Here is a 27,128-nt window from a genome sequence, read left to right as displayed (position 1 = left end):
ATCTTTTTCTTGCAGAGAAAGAACTTGTGCTAGAAATTGAAAGGTTAAAAAGAAAGAATGGACCTGTGGTCAAAAAGGGGAAGATCCCGAGCAAGCTGGACGCGTTCATTCGCGGCATTGAGGAGGAGCGCGACTACTACAAACAGCAGACGGACATGCTGCAGAAGATGATCCGAGGAGAGCCTTCTGTGGTCTTGACCAAGTCCTTGTCAAGGTCGGGGTCAAGGGCAGGGTCAAGGTCAGGGAGCCCAGTCAGGGAGAAGGGCTCCTTTGAGAAAAAGGTGAGAGCTTGGTTGTTAGTGAAACATACCTGAAAATCCAAAATGTTGTGCATATTGGAACTTTGGGAAGGTCATGTGACTGCCCTGTTTATTGGTTGCTGAGTGTTATGAAAATCATGTTTTATCGAAGTTTTTGGTTAAAATGCTTTGTGTTTGAGTTTAAAATGACCAAGTTTGCTGAAGGGAAAGTTGAAGATGTTGGGAAAAAGAAAGATACAATGATGTCAGAAAATATGAAGTTAATAATAGTGACACGGAACACTGTTGCTAACAGAGACAGGGAGAGAGAGAGATGTTAACAGAGAGAGAGAGAGAAGCGCAAACATGCCTACATCTTCAATTAACAGAAAACTGGGTAGACTATTTAGGGCTCCCACTCATCCGCAAATTTGCGCATTAAAAAAATGTCAATTTGTGAAGTCCTCGTATATATGTGCTCAGACTTGTGTCAGATTGCACCATTTTTAATAAAAATGTCAATTTGTGAAGTCCTCGTATATATGTGCTCAGACTTGTGTCAGATTGCACCATTTTTAATAAAAATGTCAATTTGTGAAGTCCTCGTATATATATGTGTGATATAATATATATATTTATTTATTTTTATTTTTAATAAAAATGTCAACATCTTTCCAGACAACCTCCCTCCCCCACCAACACCCATCCCCCTTCCCCCTTTTTAAATTTTTTTTTAGGTATGTTTGCTTTTCTTCAGTGGGAGCCTAGACTTTGAAAAAAGATTGAAGCGTTTGTCTGAAAAGCAATGATCCTGATGAACGTTTTGCTTGCAGGCTCTGCTGCAGCACGAAGCAGTGATCCGTGTGCTGGAGGAGGAGAAGGAGTATTACAAGAAGGAGTACGAAGCCCTCAAAGTTCTCAAGCGCTCCTCCGCCCCCTCACGTGTCAGCCCAACCAAGGTAATTTAACCCTTGAGTAACATTGTCGTCTAGCAACAGAAAGTTTCACTCATCAAAATAAGTTCAAATTACCCCCACAAAGGTAACCAATTAATTACATTGTCGTCTAGCAACAGAAAGTTTCACTCATAAAAAAAAAGTTCAAATTACCCCCACAAAGGTAACCAATTAATTACATTGTCGTCTAGCAACAGAAAGTTTCACTCATAAAAAGAAAAGGTTCAAATTACCCCCACAAAGGTAACCAATTAATTACATTGTCGTCTAGCAACAGAAAGTTTCACTCATAAAAAATAAAGTTCAAATTACCCCCACAAAGGCAACCAATTAATTACATTGTCGTCTAGCAACAGAAAGTTTCACTCATAAACAAAAAATTCAAATTACCCCCACCAAGGTAACTCATCAATTACATTGTTGTCTGGCAGGAGAACGTTTCCATCATTCAGATAAAATCAGAAGATAAGAGGATGTATAGAAAAAAAGTTGCAATGCAACGTTCTTGCTGAAAGCTGGCAGGCGGATAACGGTGCTATGTCTTTTGGCTTCAAGTTTTCTTGATGTTGCCTGTGATGTGTGTGTGTTTGGAGCATTGTGCACCTTTGATGCTGCAGAGCGTCATTGAGGAAAGTGAGCTGTTTCGCCTGACTCGGGAGAGAGACGAGCTCAAAGCCCTCTTGGACAAATTTGAACGACACATGGCTGAGGTGTGCAGGCTAGTGGTTTTGTGTGTGTGTGTGTGTGTGCGTGCTTGAGGTCATGCGTGTGTGTATGCTTGTGTTATTAACTCCATGTTTGGTACTGAATAGAGGAAAAATGTAGCTGGCCAAGTTCAGTTTATTTGAGTTGGCAATAGCGATAGAGATTCTATTTCAAAGAGGACAATTAATTGATAATATGACTTGCTTTGACAAGATAATACATGACATTAAAAGAGAGGTGCGGGTTTTTTTCTATTGGGAATATGTCTTTGTTAAGCCCACACATTCTGCTGGTTATTTCGCTTTGATAATTGTCAATACTTTGCTCTTTTAATTTGTTGCTTTATTTTCTGTGTGCTTACAATTAGCAGTTATTTAATATTTATGCTAAAAAAGGCAAGACTATAAGCCATGAGGTACATGTGTTTGACTGTTTGTTTCAGATTCAGGCCAATGTTACCGTTTTGACAGCAGAGCGTGACAAGCTGAACCTCATGTACCAAGAGGTAAATGACTATTGGATGACATACTCGTTTGAATCAAGAAATGAAATCTTTCCACAATACGTGTTTTTACAGATGTAGAAGTCAGTATGAAAATGTTTTCTTGAAATGTGTGAGTGTGAGATGTTTCTGTGGGCAGAATAAATTCAGGGGGAAGGGAGTTCAAGGAATAATGATAGTTGATATCACAACACAGTGTTACAGAACTTTTTTTTATTTTCTTTGCAAAAATAGTGGGAGGCAATCATTATTACAGTCCAATGTTAACAGTGCTTTTCCTCTTTCATTACTAAAATTGTGAGGGTCAGTTATAATCACAATCCTGCATTGACAGCAACTTTCCTTTTATTTTATTTTTGATTGACAAAAGGCAGTTATTATCACAATCCGGTGTTAGCCGAACTTGTCATTCTTCAACACAAAAACAGTGAGGGGCAGTCATTATCACAATCCAGTGTTAACAGAAACGTTCCTTTTTCATTACGAAAATAAAGAGAGGCAGTGGTTATTAGAATCCGATGTTAACAGCATTTTTCCTGTTCTCCCACAGACAAAGGAAGAACTAATGCACGTGCGACGAGAGCTGATATCTTCCCCCAAATCTCCCAAGACCTCCCTGGCAGCGCAGGCCATCTTGAGACGGGTGGAGAACGAGCGTGATGATGCCGTCGCTGACCTGCATCGCATGACCACAGAGCGTGACAGTCTGCGTGAACGCATCAAGGTGTGTGGCGCAGTTGGCTTCTGTTGTGGTGGAAGTCTTGTACAATGGAACCCCCAACTTAACTCATTGTCTCCCAGGTACGGATATATCCGTACCCACTCATATGGCTCTATCTGACCTGGTACGGATATATCCGTACACACAGTCGCTTCCTGTAACGTCGATCTAACGCCTGCATTCCATCGTGTTGATACACAGTTTCTACACAGTTACTACAATTCTGAGTGACCTGCTGCAGCACAGCTGGTCTCGGCTAAAAAAAACTTGGTCAACATAGGTGGGGTAGAAAGTGTTAAGACTTCCAAAAATCGGCGAAATTTAGGTCTTAAGAAGAAGGGAGTCTTAAAATGGGGGTACGTTTACAGAGGTTTTGAACAGAAAATCTCAGAAAACATGGGCTTAAAAGGGACGGTGTCGTATTGAGGGGGGGGGGGGCGGTCTTAATAGGGAGGTTCCATTGTATTTTTACTTTTTAGTGTGTTATTTACACTTTCTTTTACTTTGATTTATCAATGTTGTCTTATGACTCCCCGAATATGAGAAATTGTTTACAAATAATGCAGTATACAGTATGAAGAGTACCATATTTTTATTTGCTTTTTCTTTGATTTCTAAATGTTGTATAGAGGAGAAATTGTTTTCAGTACTGCTGTAAAAAGTATGAAGATGACCATACCTTCACTTGATATGCACAGATCGCCACAGAGTCGTCATTGTCGGACCGTGCCAAGCTGGAGCAAAGGGTGGAGGATATGGGAGCATCTCTCAGAACAGTGAGTGTGTGGACTGCAAGATGACACCACAAACAAGAGTATGGCTGTTAAACTCGCAAAATAAAAATGAGCATATGCGTGGTACAAATTGAATGTGCACGGGGGTTTTATCCCACAGACACTAAAGGAGAAGGAGGAGGTGAAAATAAAGAAACTTTTTGAAACATGATGAGTGTAAGATTGACAGCCAGAGTCCGAGAAACTGTTGAATGTCTTTCAAGGTTCTTCTTCTGCGTTTGCGTTTAACAGACCTGGGAACCCATACGATGTTGCCAAATTTTGTACGCTTGATTGTCTAGAATAAGACCAGTACGGTCAGTAGAAAAAAAATACGCTGAGAAAAATTCCAAGACTACTTTTCTTTACAAGCGTATCCCAAAGCCGATCCAGTATTTTGACACATGATTGCAGTTTTTGTCAGTAAACATTGAAAAAAGCATTTGTTTTAAATGCCTTGGTAAACTTAATTAACGGTGCGACGGACGCGTCCAAAGCATATTTGAATCATGGATGTTCAAATACTCTGCGGAGTACGCTCAATTTTCTGAAAATACATCATTGTTGTTTGAGAATACTCAAGTGCAAAACAGGGGTTCCCAGGTCTGGTTTAGGTATTCTGTATATATATGCTGTTACCAGAAAAGCCTGTTTCAAATTTTGCTAAAAGTTGGCCTTTGAAAAGTTTCTCTTGCTGGAGGAATGTTCCCTACAACCTTTGAACAGTTTGTGTGGCTTGAGTAATGTGGCGGTAATGTGACGGTACTGATAGCACTTTGTGACACGACAAATAGCACTTTGTGACAGAACAGATAGCACTTTGTGACAGTACAGATAGCACTTTGTGACAGGACAGATAGCACTTTGTGACAGGACAGATAGCACTTTGTGACAGGACAGATAGCACTTTGTGACAGGACAGATAGCACTTTGTGACAGGACAGATAGCACTTTGTGACAGGACAGATAGCACTTTGTGACAGGACAGATAGCACTTTGTGACAGTACAGATAGCACTTTGTGACAGTACAGATAGCACTTTGTGACAGGACAGATAGCACTTTGTGACAGTACAGATAGCACTTTGTGACAGGACAGATAGCACTTTGTGACAGTACAGATAGCACTTTGTGACAGTACAGATAGCACTTTGTGACAGGACAGATAGCACTTTGTGACAGGACAGATAGCACTTTCTGACAGTACAGATAGCACTTTGTGACGGAACAGATAGCACTTTCTGACAGTACAGATAGCACTTTGTGACAGGACAGATAGCACTTTGTGACAGGACAGATAGCACTTTGTGACAGTACAGATAGCACTTTGTGACAGAACAGATAGCACTTTGTGACAGTACAGATAGCACTTTGTGACAGGACAGATAGCACTTTGTGACAGTACAGATAGCACTTTGTGACAGGACAGATAGCACTTTGTGACAGTACAGATAGCACTTTGTGACAGGACAGATAGCACTTTGTGACAGGACAGATAGCACTTTGTGACAGTACAGATAGCACTTTGTGACAGAACAGATAGCACTTTGTGACAGTACAGATAGCACTTTGTGACAGGACAGATAGCACTTTGTGACAGGACAGATAGCACTTTCTGACAGTACAGATAGCACTTTGTGACAGGACAGATAGCACTTTGTGACAGAACAGATAGCACTTTGTGACGGTACAGATAGCACTTTGTGACAGGACAGATAGCACTTTGTGACAGGACAGATAGCACTTTCTGACAGTACAGATAGCACTTTGTGACAGGACAGATAGCACTTTGTGACAGGACATATAGCACTTTGTAACAGGACAGATAGCACTTTGTGAAAGTACAGATAGCACTTGACATCTCTCCCTACAGGTGGAGTCAGAGCGTGAGGAGCTGTTGTTGCGCCTGTGTTCGTTCAAAGATGAGAACAAGGCTCTGGAGGAACAGGTGCAGGACCAGGCCGTGCGACTCCGGGAGATGGACGAGGAGGTTGCACGGTACAAAAGTTCCGCTGCCCAGCTCAGGTAGGCAAACATGGATTTATTTTCTATGTCTGACAGAACTCAATACAGGCCACTCACACCTGTCCAGGGATGTAAATTCGCATCGGTGGAGCGCCAAAATTTCAAATCATGGAAAACTTTCATGAAATTTAACCAAATCAGCCTTACCAGGGTTCGACACTAGCGGGGGCGGAACGCCCCAGAGTTTTGTGTTCCGCCCCAAACATTGCCGAAGCTTGGGGCCCACTCCGCCCCAGGATAAATTCCAACAATGACAAACCAAAAATTGTAATGCCAGAGCCAATCACTAAAAATCGCCAGTCAAAGTCGTCACTGAAATTTGCGTTACGATCAATGCCGCAGTCAAGAAAAAAACACATTGAAATCGTCGAAGGACAATGCCGCAAGGGAAATAACTCCCAGATTGCGCTCTTTAGCGTGAGCGATAAGTATCGCCTTCAAATGCCAAACGCAAAATGTGGCGACACATCCCTGGTGTAAAAAGACATGGAAATGAAGATGAAGAACAGGGTGGAGAGAAACGAAAAAAGGAGACCGATGCAGCCAAAAGCGCGTAATTTCAATGTCAAATGGTTGAAAGAATTTCCCTGGCTTCAGTACGATGAAGAAAAACAGACAATGCATTGCCGCCCGTGCAGATCTTATGGCGGAGAACCACTTGGAAAAAGTGGGGATTCTGAGGGTAATGTTATTTATACCTTTTTCATCAATATGAAGTAAAAGAACAACTAGTAATAAACAGTGTTGATTCTAGGACGCGCGATGAGCGCGATCGTGCAAAATGAAAAGAAATTTAATTCCCACCAAATTCAAATTTGGATGCGCGCCCGGCCCGCAAGAAAATGTGAAATCGTGCATTCCCCCACCCCCCCCCCCCCCCCCCCCACTCCTTTCATCTTGTAGTAAAATGATACAAATAAGTAAATTCACTAATCATTGACATTGTGTTCTAGTAAATACTTAGCATGAATAAGAGTGGGCCCCAGATTTTTGTTTTCCACCCCAGCAATTTCCATCTCTTGGGCCAGTACTATACTATGGGGGTCCTTTACGTCCTCACCGATACTAGTATCTATTAGGGACATGAATATAGGTAATGTGTTAAGGGGGAGGGGGAGAGGGAGGGAAGGAGGGAGGGAGGATGTCGGAGCGGCTAAGAGTGGTGATAAAAGTGTATTAAAAGATTTCGGTTCGTTTCTTCGTTTCTGTACATATTGTCTTCAAAAGCGTTTTTGGGGTAGGGTTTGTTTTTTGTTTAAAAGAAAATGTTCATTTCGAAAAAGAATGCTTTTTAAAGAGATAAAAATTTCAGATCCACTTTATAAAACCGAAGGTAAAAAAAGTTGATCCAGCTTTATACAGAGAGAAAATAAGAACTAGTATATACAGTACGCACGTCTTGTTATATTTACATTTTAAAAGGCTATGCCACAGTGACACAACGAACATCCATACACACAAATCTGTATATCTACATTTACTGGCAAGCCAGGCACTCCGCCTACGCCCCGGCCGTCAGCCAATGGCGCAGCTGGCATGGGTGCCTGTGCCAGGAATAACTTAAAAGCTCGGCGAGGCACCGAGTACATATATCACGGACATCTAAAAGTACTTTTAGGGTAAAAGGGTTAGTTTTTGAAAGGTGTATTTGTTAGGTAAGAAGGTTTGTTTTATTTAAAAGTGGTGGCCTGCCATTTTATAGCCCTTGGCTGGGTATGGATGGGGGGGTAAGGCCTCATCGGTGGTGGTGTCGTGGTAGTACCTGGTTTGTCAGTTTTTAGCCATAACAAGGGCCATTGGGCCAGTGTGGCCCCAGGCCAAATAAGTTAGTGTCGACCCCTGCTAATCTTTTTCAAGATGATCTGATGAACAAAGGGAAGTAAGCACTCTAAATGCATATGACATGTGTAACAGTTATGCGGAACCAGTCTCCTGGCATCTGAGAGAATAACAAGCATCGAAATGAACAAGCGAATTTCATCCTCATCTTTTTCAAATTGTGTGTCTGTGTGTGTGTGTATGTGTGTGTCTCCGTGTGTTTGTTATTAACCCCATGGGATGTTTGGTACTGAATGAAGGAGTAATGTAGCTGGTCAAGTTCACTATATTTCACATTTACATTAGAGATAGAGTTTCTATTTCAAAAAGAACAGTTATTTTGATAAGATGTCCCCAGTGCTAAAAAGAAACTCAGGAAGTCAGAAGAAGAAGCCTTAACCCTTCTCTCTGTGCACACACAGACTGCTAGTGGAGGAGGCGGAGAAGTCGCTGGACGAGACGCGGCACCGCTTGGCCAGGCGGGAAAAGGAGCTGCAGAAACAGGAGGAGCGCTGTGTACACCTGGAGGACCAGCTGTCCCACCTGCAGCACAACGGCGGCGTGCAACGCGACGAGCTCTCCGTCATGCGCTCCACGCTGGCCGCCGTCGACCGGGAGAAGGACATCCTGCAGGTCTCCGTGGACGAGAGGACTGAGAAGATCTCCATCATGAACGCTGAGCTTCACGACAAGGTGAAGTTTTTTCAGATTTGTTCTTTTTCTTTTTGTTTGTTTGTTCGTTCATGGGTTGAAACTTCCACGGCTTTTACGAGTATGACCGTTTTTACCCCACCATTTAGGCAGCTATACGCCGCTTTTGGGGGAAGCATGCTGGGTATTTTCGTTTTTCTATAACCCAGTAGGTTTGCTTTCAATACAGTTGACCCCCCCCCCCCCCACCTCCCCCCTTTTAAGATCTCCAAAATCTGAGAAAACCAGGTCTTAAAAAAGAGGGAGTCTTAAATTGGGGGTTAACTTACAGAGGTTTTCAACAGACAGTCTGAAAAACAGGGTCTTAAAGCCATATGTACTCGATGACTATACACGCTAATTGCTTTACCAACAGCTGGAGACATGCTAAATTAAGTTCCCTGCAAAATATTGTGGTCTAGGACCCCTTCAATGTTGAGATATGTTAATTTTCATTTTGATCTGGATCGTCCTATTTATAGATTTGCCAACAGAGGTAGCGTTGACGCAAGGGAAATAACTCCGCGTCTTTGTTTACATCCAAAGTTTTTGAGACTCTAAAACAAGCTGTAATGCATGTATATGGTCGGGCATGGCGACATATCGTCATTACATGGTCTTATGGTGCGTTTGACATCGATTATGGGCAAACTACACTTTGTAAACACGGGAGCGCGTACATATGCCTTTAAAAGGGAGGGAGACTTAAATTGGGGGTAAGTTTGCTGAGATTTTGAACAGAAAGTCTGAGAAAACAGGGTCTTTAAAAGGAAGGGAGACTTAAATTGGGGGTAAGTTTGCTGAGATTTTGAACAGAAAGTCTGAGAAAACAGGGTCTTTAAAAGGAAGGGAGACTTAAATTGGGGGTAAGTTTGCTGAGATTTTGAACAGAAAGTCTGACAAAACAGGGTCTTTAAAAGGAAGGGAGACTTAGATTGGGGGTAAGTTTGCTGAGATTTTGAACAGAAAGTCTGACAAAACAGGGTCTTTAAAAGGAAGGGAGACTTAGATTGGGGGTAAGTTTGCTGAGATTTTGAACAGAAAGTCTGAGAAAACAGGGTCTTTAAAAGGAAGGGAGACTTAAATTGGGGGTAAGTTTGCTGAGATTTTGAACAGAAAGTCTGACAAAACAGGGTCTTTAAAAGGAAGGGAGACTTAGATTGGGGGTAAGTTTGCTGAGATTTTGAACAGAAAGTCTGAGAAAACAGGATCTTTAAAAGGAAGGGAGACTTAAATTGTTTGTTTTTAAAAGGGGGGTCTACTGTACATGGATAATCTTTGGGTTTGTATTGAAGTGTTGAAGTGTTGAAGAATTGTTCCGAATGCAAGCAGGTTTAGTTTACTGGTACGATAGAAAATTACAGCTGTGATTGTTTTCAGGCAGGGGGAAAAGGAAACAGAAGAAACTGTACCTGTTCTTTTTGGGCCACAGTGTTTGTAAACGTTTCTCTGTGTGTAGCTGTGTGCGCATGCTTATGTGAACAGTGAACAGTGCAGCATATCTTTCAATACTGAAATATGCTAACCATGATGTTCTGCATGTCCGTTGTACAGGAGCGAGTCGTAAGCGACCTGAAAGTGAGAGTGGGTGAACTGGAGGCTCAGCTTCAGTAAGTACACAGCCATTTTCTGTCAGTAGTATTTAATACACATGCTGATTTCAAGTCTTTTACACACTAGGGCTAGCTGATATGTATAGTAGTCATTCTCACTGGCCCTTGAGAATACAAATACATTGAAAGGGACACACACACACAAAATCACAACAAAAATCTAAATCATGTACTATGAGTGATAGTCAATGAAAGATGCATGCAAAAAAAAAAGTGGGATTTTAGAGGGGGGGGGAGGGGGAGGGGGGGGGAAGGGGGGGAGGGGGGGGGAGGGGGGGAGGGGGGTGGGAGAAGAGAAATGAGTGATCAGCTCTGTCAAAGCCAAGGCTTCCTCCGTAGAAGGAAGCGTAAAAAGAAAACTAGTGGTGTTTGAAAGCACTGTTGTAAAGTCAGTACAGATTTTGCATCAAGATATGCACAAGATCTCCTTTTGTTATGGTAACAGCAAGACTTCAGGTGTTGTGTTTGTGACAGGGGAGGCCACCGCTCCTTTCACAGCAGACTCTGCACCCGAGTTGTTGGCCTTTAAGTCAACACCGGTGGATTGTGGAATTCTGTTTGTGATGGGGTCTGGTGGTTTCCGATTGTCTGTATGTTCATGGAAACCTTCGGGTTTGCATAACAGTTTTTATAGGGCTAAGAAATTGGCCCTAACATTTTCAATCCTGTTTGATTGCACTTCGCCTCCCGAGGTGATCGTAGTGTTTCGGCACTCGGTTACATCTGGCGCTGCGAGCATGGATGGAACTCGGCATGATATGTTCAGGTAATGGCATAATATGACCACTAAACATTTTCGTGCTGTTCCCATTCTGCGAACTTGGGATGGACAGTGGTCCCCCGGTTTGGAACTTCGGGACGGAGTTCATTCAAACGGGGGCGATTGGGACAGGGGAGGCTACCACTCCTTTCACAGCAGACTATGCACCCGAGTTGTTGGCCTTTAAGTCAACACCGGTGTATTGTGGAATTCTGTTTGTGATGGGGTCTGGTGGTTTCCGATTGTCTGTATGTTCATGGAAACCTTCGGGTTTGCATAACAGTTTTTATAGGGCTAAGAAATTGGTCCTAACATTTTCAATCCTGTTTGATTGCACTTCGCCTCCCGAGGTGATCGTAGTGTTTTGGCACTCGGTTACATCTGGCGTTTGCGAGCAGGGATGGGACTCGGCATGATATGTTCAGGTAATGGCATAATATGACCACTGAACATTTTTGTGCTGTTCCCATTCTGCGAACTTGGGATGGACAGTGGTCCCCCGGTTTGGAACTTCGAGACGAAGTTCATTCAAACGGGGGCGATTGTGACAGCAGACTCTGCACCCGAGTTGTTGGCCTTTAAGTCAACACCGGTGGATTGTGGAATTCTGTTTGTGATGGGGTCTGGTGGTTTCCGATTGTCTGTATGTTCATGGAAACCTTCGGGTTTGCATAACACAGGGTTCGTACAGGTCATGGAAAACCTGGAAAGTCATGGAATTTGATTTTTAATTTTCCAGGCCTGGAAAGTCATGGAATTTCAATTCACGTCATGGAAAATGATGGAATTTAACAAAAATAAGAAAGAAAGAAAAATTAACCTTTAGCACGCCAGCGGCGATTTTCGTTGCCCAGCCATTCCCCCCCCCCCCCTTTGCCAGCCAGCAGCGATTTGCGTCGCCAGCACAAGGCTTGTTCGTATGACCAACTTCTCGTTCGTATTTGCATACAAGAATAACGGTATTTTTAACGACACTTGAGCCAAAGCGAGGCCGAGGCTCACTTCCTTCCGTTATCTCGTCGTGTCGTCTGTGCTGCATTTGAGTCGGTTTCGTCGAAGTTTTCTGCTTTTGGTTTTGCATCGATAAAGTACTTTAGCGCTTCGACAAGCAAGATGGAGGATGATGAGTTTGAAACTTTCTTTCGAGTTGTTTCTTGACAACAAAAAGTATGCGGAATTAGAACGAATTACCGAGGAAGATCTTCGCAATGAACTGTGTATCGCGGTGAAAAAAATGACAGTTCGTCAAGTCACAGTGACGGTTACGAAACGGAATTTACGAAAGTGCAGATGGATACAAACAGTGGCTGGTCCAGTTTAGTGAAATGACAGGACCAGCTAACATTACCGATAATCTGACTGGGTAGCAAATGCTTGACTTGCTTGTCAAAGAGACACTGCGTAGAAACTGACTCAAATTCAGTGCAAAGCAAGCCAGTGGCAGTGACAAGACGTAAAAAGTTTGCGTGTTCGGAAATGGCGACCTGTGGATTTAGTCATGGAAAATGTTATTGAGGCTCAAGGAAAGCCATGGAAAAGTCATGGAATTTTGTTTCTAAATACCAGTGGGGACCCTGATAACAGTTTTTATAGGGCTAAGAAATTGGCCCTAACATTTTCAATCTTGTTTGATTGCACTTCACCTCCCGAGGTGATCATAGTGTTTTGGCACTCGGTTACATGTTGATTAAAGGGAACCGAACAGGAGAATAACAATAATGTCATCAAATTACAATGTACAAGTCTTAAATTCTTCATCTTCTGTAATTGACAACGACATCTGCTGTAGGTAAGTTACAACAACTTCAATCAACATTACAAGAAAAACTAAAAACTAACAAGAAGGGCGAAGCCCTTAGGAATTCATGTTTGTAAAGAAAAAACCAACTGCTCCATGTAGAAATTTTAGAAACATTGAAAACCTGCAGACCAGAAAGAAATGTAACCGTCTTGTTCTTCTAACCACTCCAACATGTGCTCTGCTCTGTTTAGACATTTTAGAAACAGTGAAAACCCACAGACCAGAAACAAAAGTAACTGTCTTGTCGTTGTAGCCACTCCAACGACAACCTGTCACTGAAGGACCGTGAGATCAAGAGCCTGCGTCGCCAGGTGGAGAGTGGTAACGAGGACCTGCAGGAGGCCAGTCGTGGGCGCGACATCGCTATGCAGGAGAACCGCCGTCTGCAAGACGACCTCTCTGTCATGACCAGAGAAAACCAGGTCAGTAGTGACCGCATGTTGTTGAAGTTTACACATTGTGCATTTATTTATTTTTCTTAACACAATCACGATCTAATGTCTGGTTCAAGGAAAATAGTAAAAGAGAACCACATGGTCTGCGCCTCCCTACCCTTCCAAAAAATAAAAGTAAAAGAGAGATGCAAGAGCATTGCAAGGGCATTTTTTTATCTATTTTTTTAGATTTGGTTGAGTCTGAGGGGCAAATATCTACATGTTCTGGTATATGAGTGTAAAGTTATGTCAGATCTCAGCATAAACTAACACATGCACACATAATAAGCTTGAGCGAACAGGCAGTAGTTCTTTTCTGGTTGTCTTCTCTTTCTTCCGTTTTTCAGACACTAGTGCACTTGTGCAAGGTAACTAGAGTGACAGTTCTTTTCAGTAGAACAGTTACATGACAAGGAACTGCTGGTTTCAAATTTTACTTGAGACAAAAGGTTCTCTCTTATGTTCTTGAAATAGTGGTATTGAATGTGTGTGTGCAGAAACTGAACGCAGAGCTGCAGGATGCCTATGGAGAGCGAGAGTCACTGAAGACACAGGTACAGCAGTATATCCTGGAGGTACGTCGTGTGGAGGACCTGCTTTCCACCAAGGTAAGCAATGCTTTCTTCTCTGGTGAATGTAGTTGTAAGTTCAAACAAATGTTCCTTTCTACTACAACAGTGTATTGTGTTTACTGTTGAATTCACTTAGTTTACTGTTGAATTCACTTTGTTTACTGTTGAATTCACTTAGTTTACTTGTGTGTATGCTTCTTTATTTATTTATTTTTTTAATTATATGGGAGATTTATATAGCGCTTGACGTTCTCTAAGCGCTTTACATATTAATTTCTGCCGTGTCAGATGGAATTTTTTACACAATATATCACGCATTCACATCGGCCAGTAAATCTCAAGCCATTACGGCGAATATTTACTTTTCACGGCCTATTATTCCAAGTTTGTTGTTTAGCACACAAACAGTAAATCTACCAGAATTACAGTTGATGATCTAAAAACTATTGTTACTGTATCACTTTAGTCAAACCCATGAAATTTAAACAGAGGTGCATCATTATCATCAACGGAGAGCGATTTCAGTACTTACTCTAGAAATGTCATTGCTTCATGCAGCTCACTCACACACTCATACACATATCCAAAAGACACAAGCAAGTAAACGGACACAGTATCAACACCCTTCCTGTATTCACCCATTGACCCTTCTGCCTTTCAGGAAGCAGAACGCTCTGACCTGCTAGAACAGTACCGCAGACTATCGCAGGAGGCGGAGCAGTTCCAGACCTCATCTCACCAGCTGGAGAGCGAGGGATCCAACATGCGCTTGGAGATCATGACCAAGGAGTCGGAGCTGAGACGAGCCCACGACAAGCTTGACAACTTGGAGCGTGAAATTCAGGAGGTCAGTGATACATGAACTGATACCACAGAGGTTGTGTCAGTCTTTGTTGAAGATGTTTTAATGATGCACTTCCTGTAAATTGTGTGACAATTCCTGTCTCATAGATTTTGTCAGCTTCTCATGGATTTTGTCCAAACTGGAATGGTCTTACCAAGGGTACAAAGCCTTGAGTAGAAGGCCACAGAGCTAAATTTAGCGTTGCCAGTGCCACCGGATGTAGTCCGGACACACACAAAAACTACATTTGTCACGCATACCAGCATAACATCCAGTGCATTCCTCGGCTTGCACAGAAAAATCATAGATGAAAAAAATAGAAGCTTTCTTTGTCTTTTTTGGTGTAGAACACTAGCAGTCTATTTGTTAAAAAAAAAGAACATAGATAAAACTGAAGCATGCTATAATCCAAAAACGTGTCTTCCTTGCAAGCAGTTGAGCATTTTGTCCGATACGTTTTCTGTATAATTAGTGTTGGTTTGTCTGTGCACTTAATAGACCGCTGGGTCGAAATATCTGTGAACGTAACGTTTTGTTTTGTCAATAATTAAACGTTCCAACAACATACCTTTCTTGTTTGTTGATTCTGAATTATGCTGTGCTACTTTGTGACAACAAATCATTTTCTGTGTGTGCAGCACGTGCACGCCCAGCAGTCTTACGAGCAGCAAGTGCTGTCCCTGACTCGCTCGGTCACCACCCTGGAAGAGAACCTGCGCGTGGCGGAGGATGAGAAGAGTGTGCTACGTTCGGACTACACTTCAGCCAGGGAGAACGCTGCGCAGCTGGAGAGCATCAAGGAACAGTTGCTGCGAAAGCAGAGCGCTTTGCAACTGGAGAAAGAGCAGGTGAGGGTCTTGAAGATCTGCTGTGTGTGTGAATTGTAGTGAGGATGAAGAAATTGTATTGTATTGTATTGTATTGTATTGTATTGTATTATAAGTCAATGCACTACGTGGGAACCTCCATATTAAGTCCTCCAAAAATCTTAGAAAATCAGGTTTTAAAAAGGATGGAGTCCTAAAATGGAGGTTATAAACAAAAAATCAAAGTCTTAAAAAGGGGGGGGGGGGGGAGTCTTCCATTGTTAATTTCAAAATCCCTGCTCTAGGGTATGTACTGTTTTTGTTATAGTCATAATCAACACACACACAAGTAGACACAAATCACAGCTTTGCTTGCTTTCAGATTGACCTTTCAGAATCCCGTATCTAAAAAGTGTGTACCACATTTTCAGGACTATAAGGCGCTTTGTAATAAATAGCGCAGCCCCCACTTTTAAAGACAAATGAAGAACAATCCACACACTAGGCATTTCCGGCGTATTTGCTGCACATCAAAGCAAAAATACATGCAGAGTTGAAATATTTTTTGTATCCCCCAGTTGCAATCACTGGTGGAGGACCTGCGTCAGGAGAGCGAGTGCCTGCAGAGTCAGATTGTCCAGGAGCGCGGCACGGTCAAGAACCTGGAGGGACTGCTGCAGAGTGGCCGCGAGAAGGAGTTCCAGAACCAGCTCTCCTCCCAGGAACGCAACACCGAGATCCAGATGCTCAGGGACCGCCTGTCTCTCAACGAGAGCAAGATGTGAGTAGAGGATGGTGGTGGGGGGGGGGGGGGGGGGGGGGGAGAATCAGTGGATGCGGATTTGAGTTGGGGATGGAGGATGACTGTCTCAAGGAGGATGAGGGGGGGGGGGGGGGGCTAGAGATGGGGATATGTTGATTTGGACTTTAATTTTGTGTTGGAGGTGGGTATGGTGGGGGATGTTTGAATGAGGATGAAGGGGGGAAAGGAGAAGCCTGGTGGGGGGTAGGGATGGGGATCGGTGGATGTGGAGTTGAGTTGGGGTCGGGGATGGGGTATGTTTGAAGGAGGATAAGGGGGGAAAAACAGGTTGATGTGGAGAAAAGCTTAGTCCCTCCCAGGAATGCAACACCAAGATTGAGATAGTGAGGGATTGCCTCTCTGTTAGGGAGAGCTAGGTATGAGTTTGTGGTGTCAATAGGGGAATGAGAAAGAAGAAACATTTGTGTTTAATTTGATTTTTGCAGCAAGAAAGTCAGGCATGTCAAATGTTTACCTTAAATCATTTAAAGCATTGAAACGTTCCTACTGTTTATAATTTTTTTATGTGGGGAAATTTGTTGTCTGTGATGATCGTCTTAGTAAAAGGGTAGACAAGACAGGTGTCATTGGTTCCTTCTGTAGTCTGACTGGCATGAATTTTTCTGAAATCTGTGCAGCCAAACCCAAGGCCGTGAGATCGCCTCTCTCAGGACTCGCAACGTCGAGTTGGAAGGAGACGTGGAAAGACTGCGCAGACAACTCACAAACGAGCGATTTGAAAGGTTAGCACCTTTTCATACTTTCTTTTTTGAAGAAAGTATGGCTAATATATGTTTTTGTAGCCGCCGGCTATTTATAGCCCGGCTAGTTAGGTTTCGCTCTTCTGGTTGTTTGAATGTCTAGTTGATTGTCCAGTGAAGCTCAGATATGGCGAGTAGCTTGGAATTGTGGGGCCAAGGGTTTGTGCAAAAAATTACGTTCCTAACGGTAGGCAAACGGAAGATATTAGCTTTACACGCTTTTCACGCTTTTGGCACCCAGCCAGGAATACAAAATTCCCTGTAAAGTGGGTGCTAAAGTTTTGGCATGAGGACGCGCGTTTCAACCTAACACTTGACGTCGAAGACATGTGCTAAGTGAGACCTAAAACCTTTATACACGAAGCATGGAAGCTTTTACAAAGCATGGGTGTGTACACTAGTCAGATAACATGTTTTTTAATTCGTTTCAGCTATTGTCAAAGACGTTTTCAACTTAAATTGAATGTGGTACTGTCATTGCGTATGTCTGGGTTTGAAACATCGTCCCGCGGCGCTCTCGATGTGTGGAGGGGTTTATATACTCTAAGAGAGGCTTGATTTCGACGAGCGCACAATAGCTCAATTGTTTAGGGCGCTTATGTGGGAAGGCGTAGGTGCGTGGCCCGAATACTTGTTTGTTTATTATTTTCATCCGAGCATGCAGCTTTCACTTTTTTTTTCTGCACTCCTTTCTGGCTCTCTCTTTCATTCTATTGTAATATTTTTTTAATTTATTTTTTTAATTTAAATTTTAAATTTTGTTATACATTTTTTTTTTTAAATTATTTCTTCTGCACTCCTTTCTCGCACTCTCTTTCATTTAATTTTAATTTTTGTAATTTTAAATTTTTTTTCAATTCTTTTTTTTTTCTTTTTACATTTAGTCAAGTTTTGACTAAATGTTTTAACGTAGAGGGGGGAATCGAGACGAGGGTCGTGGTGTATGTGTCTGTGTGTGTGTGTAGAGCGATTCAGGGAAAACTGCTGGACCGATCTTCATGAAACTTGACATAAGAGATCCTGATTATGGTACCTCCAGACGTTTTTTTCATTTTTTTGATAAATGTCTTTGATGACGTCATATCCGGCTTTTCGTGAAAGTTGAGGCGGCACTGTCACGCTCTCATTTTTCAACCAAATTGGTTGAAATTTTGGTCAAGTAATCTTCGACGAAGCCCGGACTTTGGTATTGCATTTCAGCTTGGAGGCTTAAAAATTAATTCATGAGTTTGCTCATTAAAGTTGTCATTAAAATCGATTTTTCGCAAACAGATTTAAAATTGATTGCATCGTATTCTTCATCACATTCTGAATCTAAACATATATACATATGTCATGTTTACTCTTAAAATGTGATCACAATTAACGAAAATAGAATAATTAGTCTTACGATTAAAATTTAAGAAATCGATCCAAAAAAGATTTCATCTGATTCTTTATCATTTCCTGATTCCAAAAACATATAGGTATGATAGGTTGTATTTAAAACAAGCTCAGAAAGTTAACAAGAATACAGAAAAGCGTGTTTTCCTGCTTTGCACAATACGCTACCGCGCTAATCTGGCGTGTCAATATCACTACGTTTTGCACGTGGAAGGTGAGCGATTTCTTTCACACGGGGATTGACGAAGCTGTACTGTCTTGGTGAAAAAATACAGTGCGTTCAGTTTCATTCCGTGAGTTTGACAGCTTGACTAAATGTAGTAATTTCGCCTTACGCGACTTGTTTTTAAATCTTTTAACTTTTTTTTTATCAGTGTCAAAAGTTACATATGGTCAACTGGTTTTGCTCTGAGTGAGTGCAGGTGACCTCAATTAGCTGAGGGTGACACCTCTCTGCCCACAGAGGGGCTGGGGAGGGAGGGGGGAGACAGGGGGTGGGGGGTGGGATGGTAGTCAGCTGGAAGTGAAAGATCTCTGGAGGTAATGAAGAGGTGTACTCTTCCAAAGTTCAGTTGTCACGGCTTTGGGTAAGGAAAGCGGTGTTGTGCACAGGCATCTCAGTGTTTAGTCGAGACTATCTGAAATAAGGTCTTGGCGACGACTGTTGTTTTTAATCTGTTACTTTGATGCCGACAGCTCTGTCTGTCTGTCATTCTGTCTCTCTCTCCCCCCTCTCTCTCTCTCTCTCTCTGTCTCTGTTTCTCTCTCTCTCTCTCTCTCTCTCTTTCTTTCTCTTTCCCTCTCTCTCTCTTTCTCTCGCTCTCTCTCAGTATGGTTTGAAACTGTTAAGCGTGACTTAAGGTCGCGGATTAGGTCACAGGTCAACTGTTTGTGCAGAGACGTTATCCATGTCCTACCCCCGTGTCACCACGGGCAGCTACTTTGCCCGTCAAGGTCAATGCTTGTTTCATTTGGTTCTGTGCATGATTTGTGACCTAATAGTTTTTTTTGTAGAAGATCTAACTAGTTCCAATACACATGAAATATGAATGCAGCTTCAGCTAAAGCCTCAACCTTCAAGCATGCATGTGCACCAACACCCTACCCATGCACACACATACACACTACCCAATATTGATGGACTGTGTGATGATATCTTCTGCTATGGTCTGTTGAGACAGTGATATCAAAATCGAGACCGGAGGTCGCGATTTTGATATCACTGTAGAAACAGACCAATAGCAGAAGATATCATCACACAGTCAGTCAATCTTAGATATGTATTGCTAATTCTCTAGATATTTTGTATTTATTGTAAAGAAATTACAAAAGTATTTGTCTCAGTTTTGGCTCTTCCATATCCCTCCCTCTGATTATTATTCAGTCTTTTTGTTCACTCTTTTCTTGTACTTTTCAGTATTTCAAAATGTCTTTTCTTTCAAAAAGTCTTTAGTCACTTGCTCAACTAAATTCTGGGATAATTACATTTTCATATATATTTTTTTGTTTTTAAATTCAGGTGTTTTTGTTTTTGAAGTGGGGAAGCAATAAAGAGGTCGTCGATATCAAAACTGATATGGACGGAAATGTCGTCGATATCACTTTTGCACTGACCTCAGTTTTGCCCAATTGACCAATGGAAATCCACGTAACATATGAAATAGCAATATTGAAGTATATGTGCAAAAATGCGTATCCACAGACACATTCACTCTCTCTCTCTCTCTCTCTCTTGCTTGTTTGCTTACTTGTTGATTGTTTGCTGGTTCGTTAGTTTAATTTGTTTATTTGTCATGTTGTTTTACTTGTTCATTTATTAGACATTTGTATTAGAAGTAAGGACCGGTTGTAAAAAAAGGCGTCGCCTTAAACCTCTATCCTTGAAAAATAAAGTTCCATCATCATCATATCTCTCTCTCTCTCTCTATCTCCATCCTTGAGTAATAAATAAAGTTCGTTCTCTCTCTCTCTCTCTCTCTCTCTCTCTCTCTCTCTCTCTCTCTCTCTCTCTCTCTCTCTCTCTCTCTCTCTCTCTCTCTCTCTCTCTCTCTCTCTCTCTCGCTTTTTTTCACACACCCCCTTTGTGTATTTTCTTTTTTTATTATATTTTCTTTATCATTATTATTTGAATTATTTGTATGTTATAATATTTCTCTTATGCATGATTTTAATTAGTTCCCTTGATTATAAATGTATTGATGTAATTCTATGTGCCTTGTTTTAGAACTGTTTAGAACTTTTTTGTTTCCCTCTTCTCTCATCTATATACCTTTTCATTTGATTTCCTTTGGCTTGTTTGTTGTTTGTTTGTTTGTTTGTTTTTTAGTCGTGTGTGGATTTTTTCTTCATTACTTCTCTTCTTTATTGTGGTCTTTCTAACTTTCTCCGCATTAATTTTTTTTTTCATTTTGAATTGGTTGCATTTACCATTTTTCATCTATCAATTCGTTCCCTTTGTATGCTTCTTTAGTGGATATATTATATCAGGGGCTCACTTCCATGAGATGTGGCATAGGACAAATGTCCTGGACAATGCAAAAGTGATAGGACATTTGTCCTGAACAAAAATAAAACCTGTGTAAATACTGCTTCTTAGAGAGTAGGAATAGCTACTCTGTTGGAGGAAATAATACATATTTCTGCAATCAATTTTTCAGAGAGCGTGCAGTACAAGAGCTGCGACGTAACGGAATCACACCACCCATCATGATATCCGAGTTCTCTAACGACAGCCTCAACACCCGATCCCTCAGTCGCGAGAGAGGAAGGTCGCCATCTCGCTCTCCCTCCCGATCTCCCTCCCGAAGTCCTCCTCGGTAAGTTGCACACACTCTACAGTGCAGAATGCTCATGAATGTGTGAATGCGTATTGTAAGTCCGATTGAAACGTGAGTGAACATTTGCACCATGAGGGAACATCATGTCTAACACTGTACATTTCTTTGGTGGCGGATTTGCGTCCTATCCAAGGAGAAATCCCCAACAAATAATCTAGACAGAACAAAATTACTTTTGTGCTCTTGGAAGAGTGATGTGTGTGTGTGTGTGTGTGTTTGTGTTTGTGTGTGTGTGTGTGTGTGTGTTATTCCCTACACTTTGGAACCTTGAAGCAAGGGAAGCAACTCGACCCATGGAACAATAGTAGCATTAAGGTTCTTGTCTCTTCGGCAACAGGCTGCCTTCTGAGTCAAGCTACTCTTGGGAAGATGTATTTTATTCGTTAAGTTGAGATGAGCTGGAATATGTTGCTGTTGTTTTAAAAAAGAAAAGACAAAAAAGTTGGTGATGCATCCGAAAGAAAGCCGACTTTTCCCATGCGTAAAGCTGTTCTTTCAAAATGTCAAACACCTGGACCATGTAACTGATCTGATGAATGTAGTTCCTCTGTTACAGCTACAGGTCGGCCAACTCCAGTCTGAATCGGCGGAGATCACCCGACCCGTACGTCGAAGAATACAGGGAAACTTCCATCAAATCCACCTACTCTCATGACGTTCTGTGACCTCAACATTGACATTTTTATTATTATTATTTTCCCCTCTCTGTTGCCTCAGTATTGTGCATGACCTCGCGTTGCATGCGGCATCAACCTTGTTAGTATTTGTGTGCGATTTTTTTCTTCTGAACCCCCAACCCATTTGTAAAAAACACAGCGTGATCTGCATGAGGGTTGGGTTAAGTTCTGTTGGTTTAGATAATATGAGAGAGTCAACGGGTTTAACACTACTTACCGTCCTCTCAGCAGTTTCGTTTCGTTTCGTTTTTTTGATTGCAGTTTAGAATTTTCATTGTCTGATTTTTCACATTGAAAGGAAGTTTTCGAAAGAATAGAATTGTGTGATCCCATCAACTGGAGTTAGTCATTTGCAATGAGAGGTCGTCTGTCTGTGATATATTTTGACAATTGTTTTCCGTAGGATTGTTTTCGGTCACTTACTGCTGATGAAATCATAGACCTTATGAAAGAGAGTGGTCAGCATAATATACATATTTAGTGGCCAAGTCCCGCAAGATATTTGTAAGGTGACACTTATATATACATTCCGTCCATTTAAAAAAAGATAATCTTTGTATTTTGTGCTCAGTTGTAATTTCCTACGTACAAAAGTTTGGATTACAGTAGAGTAGCATTGGTTTGTTTCATGATGTACATGTACATAAAGATAGTTGTTTTTGCTTATTTGTGTAACATTCTGTAGTTTTTTCTTTCTTTTTTTTACTTTCCCCATGCAGTGTGCTGTGTTGCTATTCTTCACTTGATCTGGGGAAAAAATACTTGTATCTTATTTCAAGTTCAAACCTTTTGGAAAGACATGTTCTATACACACATAAACAGTTAAACAGCATTTTGATTTCTACAAATCTTCATTTAAGGAAAATTAAATATTCAATCCCTTTTTTTTATTTTTAAATACAAATGTTGAAAACAGTCAGTCAGTCTGCTACAGCAGGCTTGTAAAGCAGCAGTAATATGGTACAATTCTGCACATTGAGCAATTTTCTATTGCTGAGGCAAATGGTTTGAAGGTACCGTTCGTCTTACTTTAATCATTTCATAAGAATGCAAGTTTATGAAGGTTTTTTTCATGTATGCTAGGTGTTGAAATCATCATGTGAAAAGCTGTTAATATATAACAGTTGAAAAGTAATCTCTGCTTTGTATCTTTGGCAAACTGATAACCTGTATCAGTGATGTGTAACCTTTTCTTTTTCTTTTAAGTGAGTGAATCAGTAAAAATGTACGTTGGACAATGACCTCAATTAGTAATTGCCACATGGTACTTGATCCTTTTCTCTCTGACTCTCTCTGGCTTAGTGCAGCATCCCGAACAAATGACTGGACTATCAGAAGACAACACTTTTTCTAATGTATAAACTAAACATGTATTTATTTTAGTGAATAAAAGGTGAACCGTTTTCAGTCATGTCGTGTGAATGTGTGTTGTGAGTTTGAATATGTGGTGGGGAAGAAAAGACATAGCTTCTGTCTGTCTCTGTCTGTCTGTCTGTCTGTCTGTCTCTGTCCCTCTCCATCTCACTGTCTCGACTTGCCAGTAATTGTGTGTATGTGTTTGTGTGTGTGTGCGATTGTGTGTGTTGTGCTATTGTGTGTGTTGTGTAATTGTGTACACTCTTCAAAAAAAATTAAGGATCGGTTGAAAAAACGGATCTACTGTAATTATAAAAAATTGCCAAAAAATTAAACATCGACATAATAATTAAAAGATTAATGTGTTTGAATTAACAAATGAACAATGAGTCTTGACCTAGAATTTTGTTTGGCAGGCAGAGTTATTTTCCTTTGTGGGACTTCTCAAAAGCTTCTGCATTTTGGAAGAAAAAGGGTGTTTTTTATAGCCCCATGAAATTTGCGGAACGCATGCCAGGGCAAAAGGTTGTGATGCACATGCTACAACAGGGTCCTGGCTATGAACATCGCTCACCAGCTTGTGTTTAAAGGTTGACACGCTGACACAATTATGCACAGTAGCAACATGCCCCCACGAAGAAAACTGAGCGATTTGGATAGAGGAAGGGCAATAGGATGGCTACAAGACGGTGTTGCTGCCAGGCAAGTGGCCCAGAGGCTTGCAGTGGCTCCCTCTGTCATCATCAGACGAAAACAGAGATTCCACGCAACTGGAAGAGTGCAGGAGCGACAACGTTCTGGTCGGCCCAGAGTCACCACACAAAGAGAGGATCGCTTCATTCAGAGGCAGGCCATGCAACAAAGAATGGCTACGGCAAACAACATTAGGCAACGCCTACAAGCTACCACCAACACTGTTGTTAGTGGTCAGACGATCCGAAACCGCTTACACAACTTTGGCTTGCGTGCAAGGCGTCCAGTCCGAGGAACAACCCTGACTGCTAATCACCGAGCAGCTCGCCGAGCCTGGTGCACTCAACATGTGAGGTGGCAACGTCAGCAGTGGGCTCAGGTGTTGTTTACAGATGAGTCCCGCTTTTGCTTGGAACCTGCTGATGGTCGCATCCGAGTGTGGAGGCGTCGCGGAGAGCGCTTCGCAGAAGGTGCTGTTCTGGAACGACAGCGTTTTGGCGGAGGCTCTGTGATGGTCTGGGGAGGGATCAGCACACGTCTAAGGACACCTCTGTACCATGTAGTGGGCAACTTGACCGGTGTCCGCTACCAGAATGAGATCCTGCAACCCCTGGTCGTTCCAGCCCTCCAAGCGATCGACCCTCGTGCGATTCTTCAGGATGACAACGCACCTCCCCATCGCTCTGCAGCTGTAAACACCTTCATCCAGCAGGCCAGGGTCAACAGGATGCTGTGGCCAGCCAACAGCCCGGACCTGAACCCCATAGAGCACATGTGGGACGAGCTTTGTCGTCGGGTACAGCAACATCACCCTCCTCCTGCCAATCTGGGTCAACTGCTGCAATGGCTCCAGCAGGAGTGGAATGGAGTTCCCAGAGCATTCATATGCAACCTGATCCACTCCATGCGCCTACGATGTGTTGAATGCCTGGCACACAACGGAGGGCACACGCGTTATTGACACTGATTCACATTGTTGTGAATTCCATTTTTGAGGGCTGTCACGTTTGACACACTCTAGCTAAATTGTCGCTGCCGCGTTCGATCTTTGCTTTGTTTGTCATTACTCCTTGGTTGTTCAATGATATAATTTTTTAAAAATGAAAGAATTCGGTCTTGTCTGTTTTGTGTGGCGTGTTTGTAAAAAAGGGATCCTTAACTTTTTTTGAAGAGTGTATTTGTCATAAATTATCAAAAAATGTATCTCTCTTATCAAAGTAAAAGCAATATGTAGATATCGCGACACTGAAACTGTTTTATCAGTCATGCCCACATCTTATCCCACATGAATTATGCATCAATTCTTTGAGATGGCGTCTCTTATGTTCCTATGAAAAAAAATTAAATTCTGTACATCGTCGGGCAGCTAAACTCATGCTATTGAGGTCTAACGAATGACGTCTCACTGACAACGTGCGTGGTCGTCCTTGGCAGTCAAGAAAGCCGCCACGATCATTGCGCAGACGACACTTCTAGACCGCCAATATTTTTTGTGCTCCACATAAATCGGCCGGAAACGAAGCAATTGGGAAACCTGGATATGTTCCGCAAATGTCAGCTGATTTGAAGTTAAAGACTCTGAATTACCTTCCTCTAGTTACACAGTTACAGTTTAATAAGGCTGTCATAATAAGGCTTCCCTTCAGTCAGTGTCTGTGCCTGCGCAGTTTAAAGTCAGTATAAACAAACAAGTCGCGTAAGGCGAAAATACAATATTTAGTCAAGTAGCTGTCGAACTCACAGAATAAAACTGAACGCAATGCCATTTTACTCGTAGCATCGTCAGGCCACCGCTCATGGCAAAGGCAGTGAAATTGACAAGAAGAGCGGGGTAGTAGTTGCGCTAAGAAGGATATCACGCTTTTCTGTACCTCTCTTTGTTTTAACTTTCTGAGCGTGTTTTTAATCCAAACATATCATATCTATATGTTTTTGGAATCAGGAACCGACAAGGAATAAGATGAAAGTGTTTTTAAATTGATTTGGACAATTTAATTTTGATAATAATTTTTATATATTTAATTTTCAGAGCTTGTTTTTAATCCGAATATAACATATTTATATGTTTTTGGAATCAGCAAATGATGGAGAATAAGATAAACGTAAATTTGGAGCGTTTTATAAATTTTTATTTTTTTTTACAATTTTCCGATTTTTAATGACCAAAGTCATTAATTAATTTTTAAGCCACCAAGCTGAAATGCAATACCGAACCCCGGGCTTCGTCGAAGATTACTTGACCGAAATTTGAACCAATTTGGTTGAAAAATGAGGGCGTGACAGTGCCGCCTCAACTTTCACGAAAAGCCGGATATGACGTCATCAAAGACATTTATCAAAAAAATGAAAAAAACGTATGGGGATTTCATACCCAGGAACTCTCATGTCAAATTTCATAAAGATCGGTCCAGTAGTTTAGTCTGAATCGCTCTACACACACACACAGACACACACACACACACACACACACACACACACACACACACACATACACCACGACCCTCGTCTCGATTCCCCCCTCTACGTTAAAATATTTAGTCAAAACTTGACTAAATATAAAAACAGGCCTTGACACTGAATGCTTAAAGAACTACAGACCTATCTCAAACTTACCTTTTCTGACAAAGTTGTTGGAAAAACTGTGATGAATTCTCGTGCAACTTCAAGAGCATCCACTGTGTAACGATATATTAGACTTGTACCAGTCTGATCTGCATATAAACAGAACCTCTCTACAGAAACTACTCTTCTTCATATGACAGACCAGCTGCTGATAATAAGGAAGTGTCTGTGATCGCCCTGTTGGATCTGTCTGCTGCATTCGACATCATTGACCATGACATTCAGCAGCAGCAGCAGCAGCAAAACTTACACAAGTATTATCATTGAAGGCAGTAATGTCAACGTTGGTATCGAGTGAGGTTTACCGTCGGTCACTTTACATGTATTACCTCAATCAGCATTTTGCATGTTTTTCTTGGTTTTACATTTTCGATTGATATATTTGTTTGTTTATTATTATTTTTGTTGTTGTACTTGCTCATTTTGTCATTGTGTTGTTTGTTTGCTTATTTGTCCGTTTGTTCTACTTGTTTATCATTTATTCGAATTTTGTATTGGAATAGATGTAAGGACAGGTTGTAAGAAAAGGCGTAGCCTTAAACCTCTATCCTTGTAAAAAAAAGTTTTATCATCATCATCATCATCTCTCTTCATCACACACACACACAAACCTCTTGCAAGAGCAAAAAGAAAAAGAAAGAGAGAACAGTTCTGACAGTATCCAACATCCATCCAGAAAACCTGGACACATTCTTTTTAAAAATGGCACGAATAACAATAACTGACAAAGCACAAGCTG

The 27,128-nt window shown here is 41.6% G+C and overlaps 1 protein-coding gene across 8 annotated transcripts in view; it reads left to right on the top strand.

Annotated features, from left to right (window-relative positions):
* Positions 1-23,121, top strand: part of LOC138969121 (centrosomal protein of 135 kDa-like) — a 55,402-nt gene extending 32,281 nt beyond the window's left edge. For 7 of the 8 annotated variants that reach the window (XM_070341831.1, XM_070341832.1, XM_070341830.1 and 4 more), the window contains 17 exons: positions 16-281; positions 1,073-1,198; positions 1,813-1,905; positions 2,343-2,405; positions 2,953-3,126; positions 3,822-3,899; positions 5,769-5,920; positions 8,161-8,431; positions 9,983-10,038; positions 12,856-13,024; positions 13,534-13,644; positions 14,270-14,455; positions 15,091-15,300; positions 15,837-16,039; positions 16,699-16,803; positions 20,862-21,020; positions 21,598-23,121. In XM_070341831.1, the coding sequence (XP_070197932.1) occupies positions 16-281; positions 1,073-1,198; positions 1,813-1,905; positions 2,343-2,405; positions 2,953-3,126; positions 3,822-3,899; positions 5,769-5,920; positions 8,161-8,431; positions 9,983-10,038; positions 12,856-13,024; positions 13,534-13,644; positions 14,270-14,455; positions 15,091-15,300; positions 15,837-16,039; positions 16,699-16,803; positions 20,862-21,020; positions 21,598-21,706 (2,531 nt within the window). In that variant the 3' untranslated portion in view covers positions 21,707-23,121. The remainder of the gene's footprint in view (positions 1-15; positions 282-1,072; positions 1,199-1,812; positions 1,906-2,342; positions 2,406-2,952; positions 3,127-3,821; positions 3,900-5,768; positions 5,921-8,160; positions 8,432-9,982; positions 10,039-12,855; positions 13,025-13,533; positions 13,645-14,269; positions 14,456-15,090; positions 15,301-15,836; positions 16,040-16,698; positions 16,804-20,861; positions 21,021-21,597) is intronic. The other variant, XM_070341833.1, reaches the window with a different exon arrangement.
* Positions 23,122-27,128: the final 4,007 nt, after the last annotated feature.

This window comes from Littorina saxatilis, linkage group LG6, assembly GCF_037325665.1.
Source record: "Littorina saxatilis isolate snail1 linkage group LG6, US_GU_Lsax_2.0, whole genome shotgun sequence".
NCBI lineage: Eukaryota > Metazoa > Mollusca > Gastropoda > Littorinimorpha > Littorinidae > Littorina > Littorina saxatilis.
This window is presented reverse-complemented; position numbering and strand designations above follow the sequence as displayed.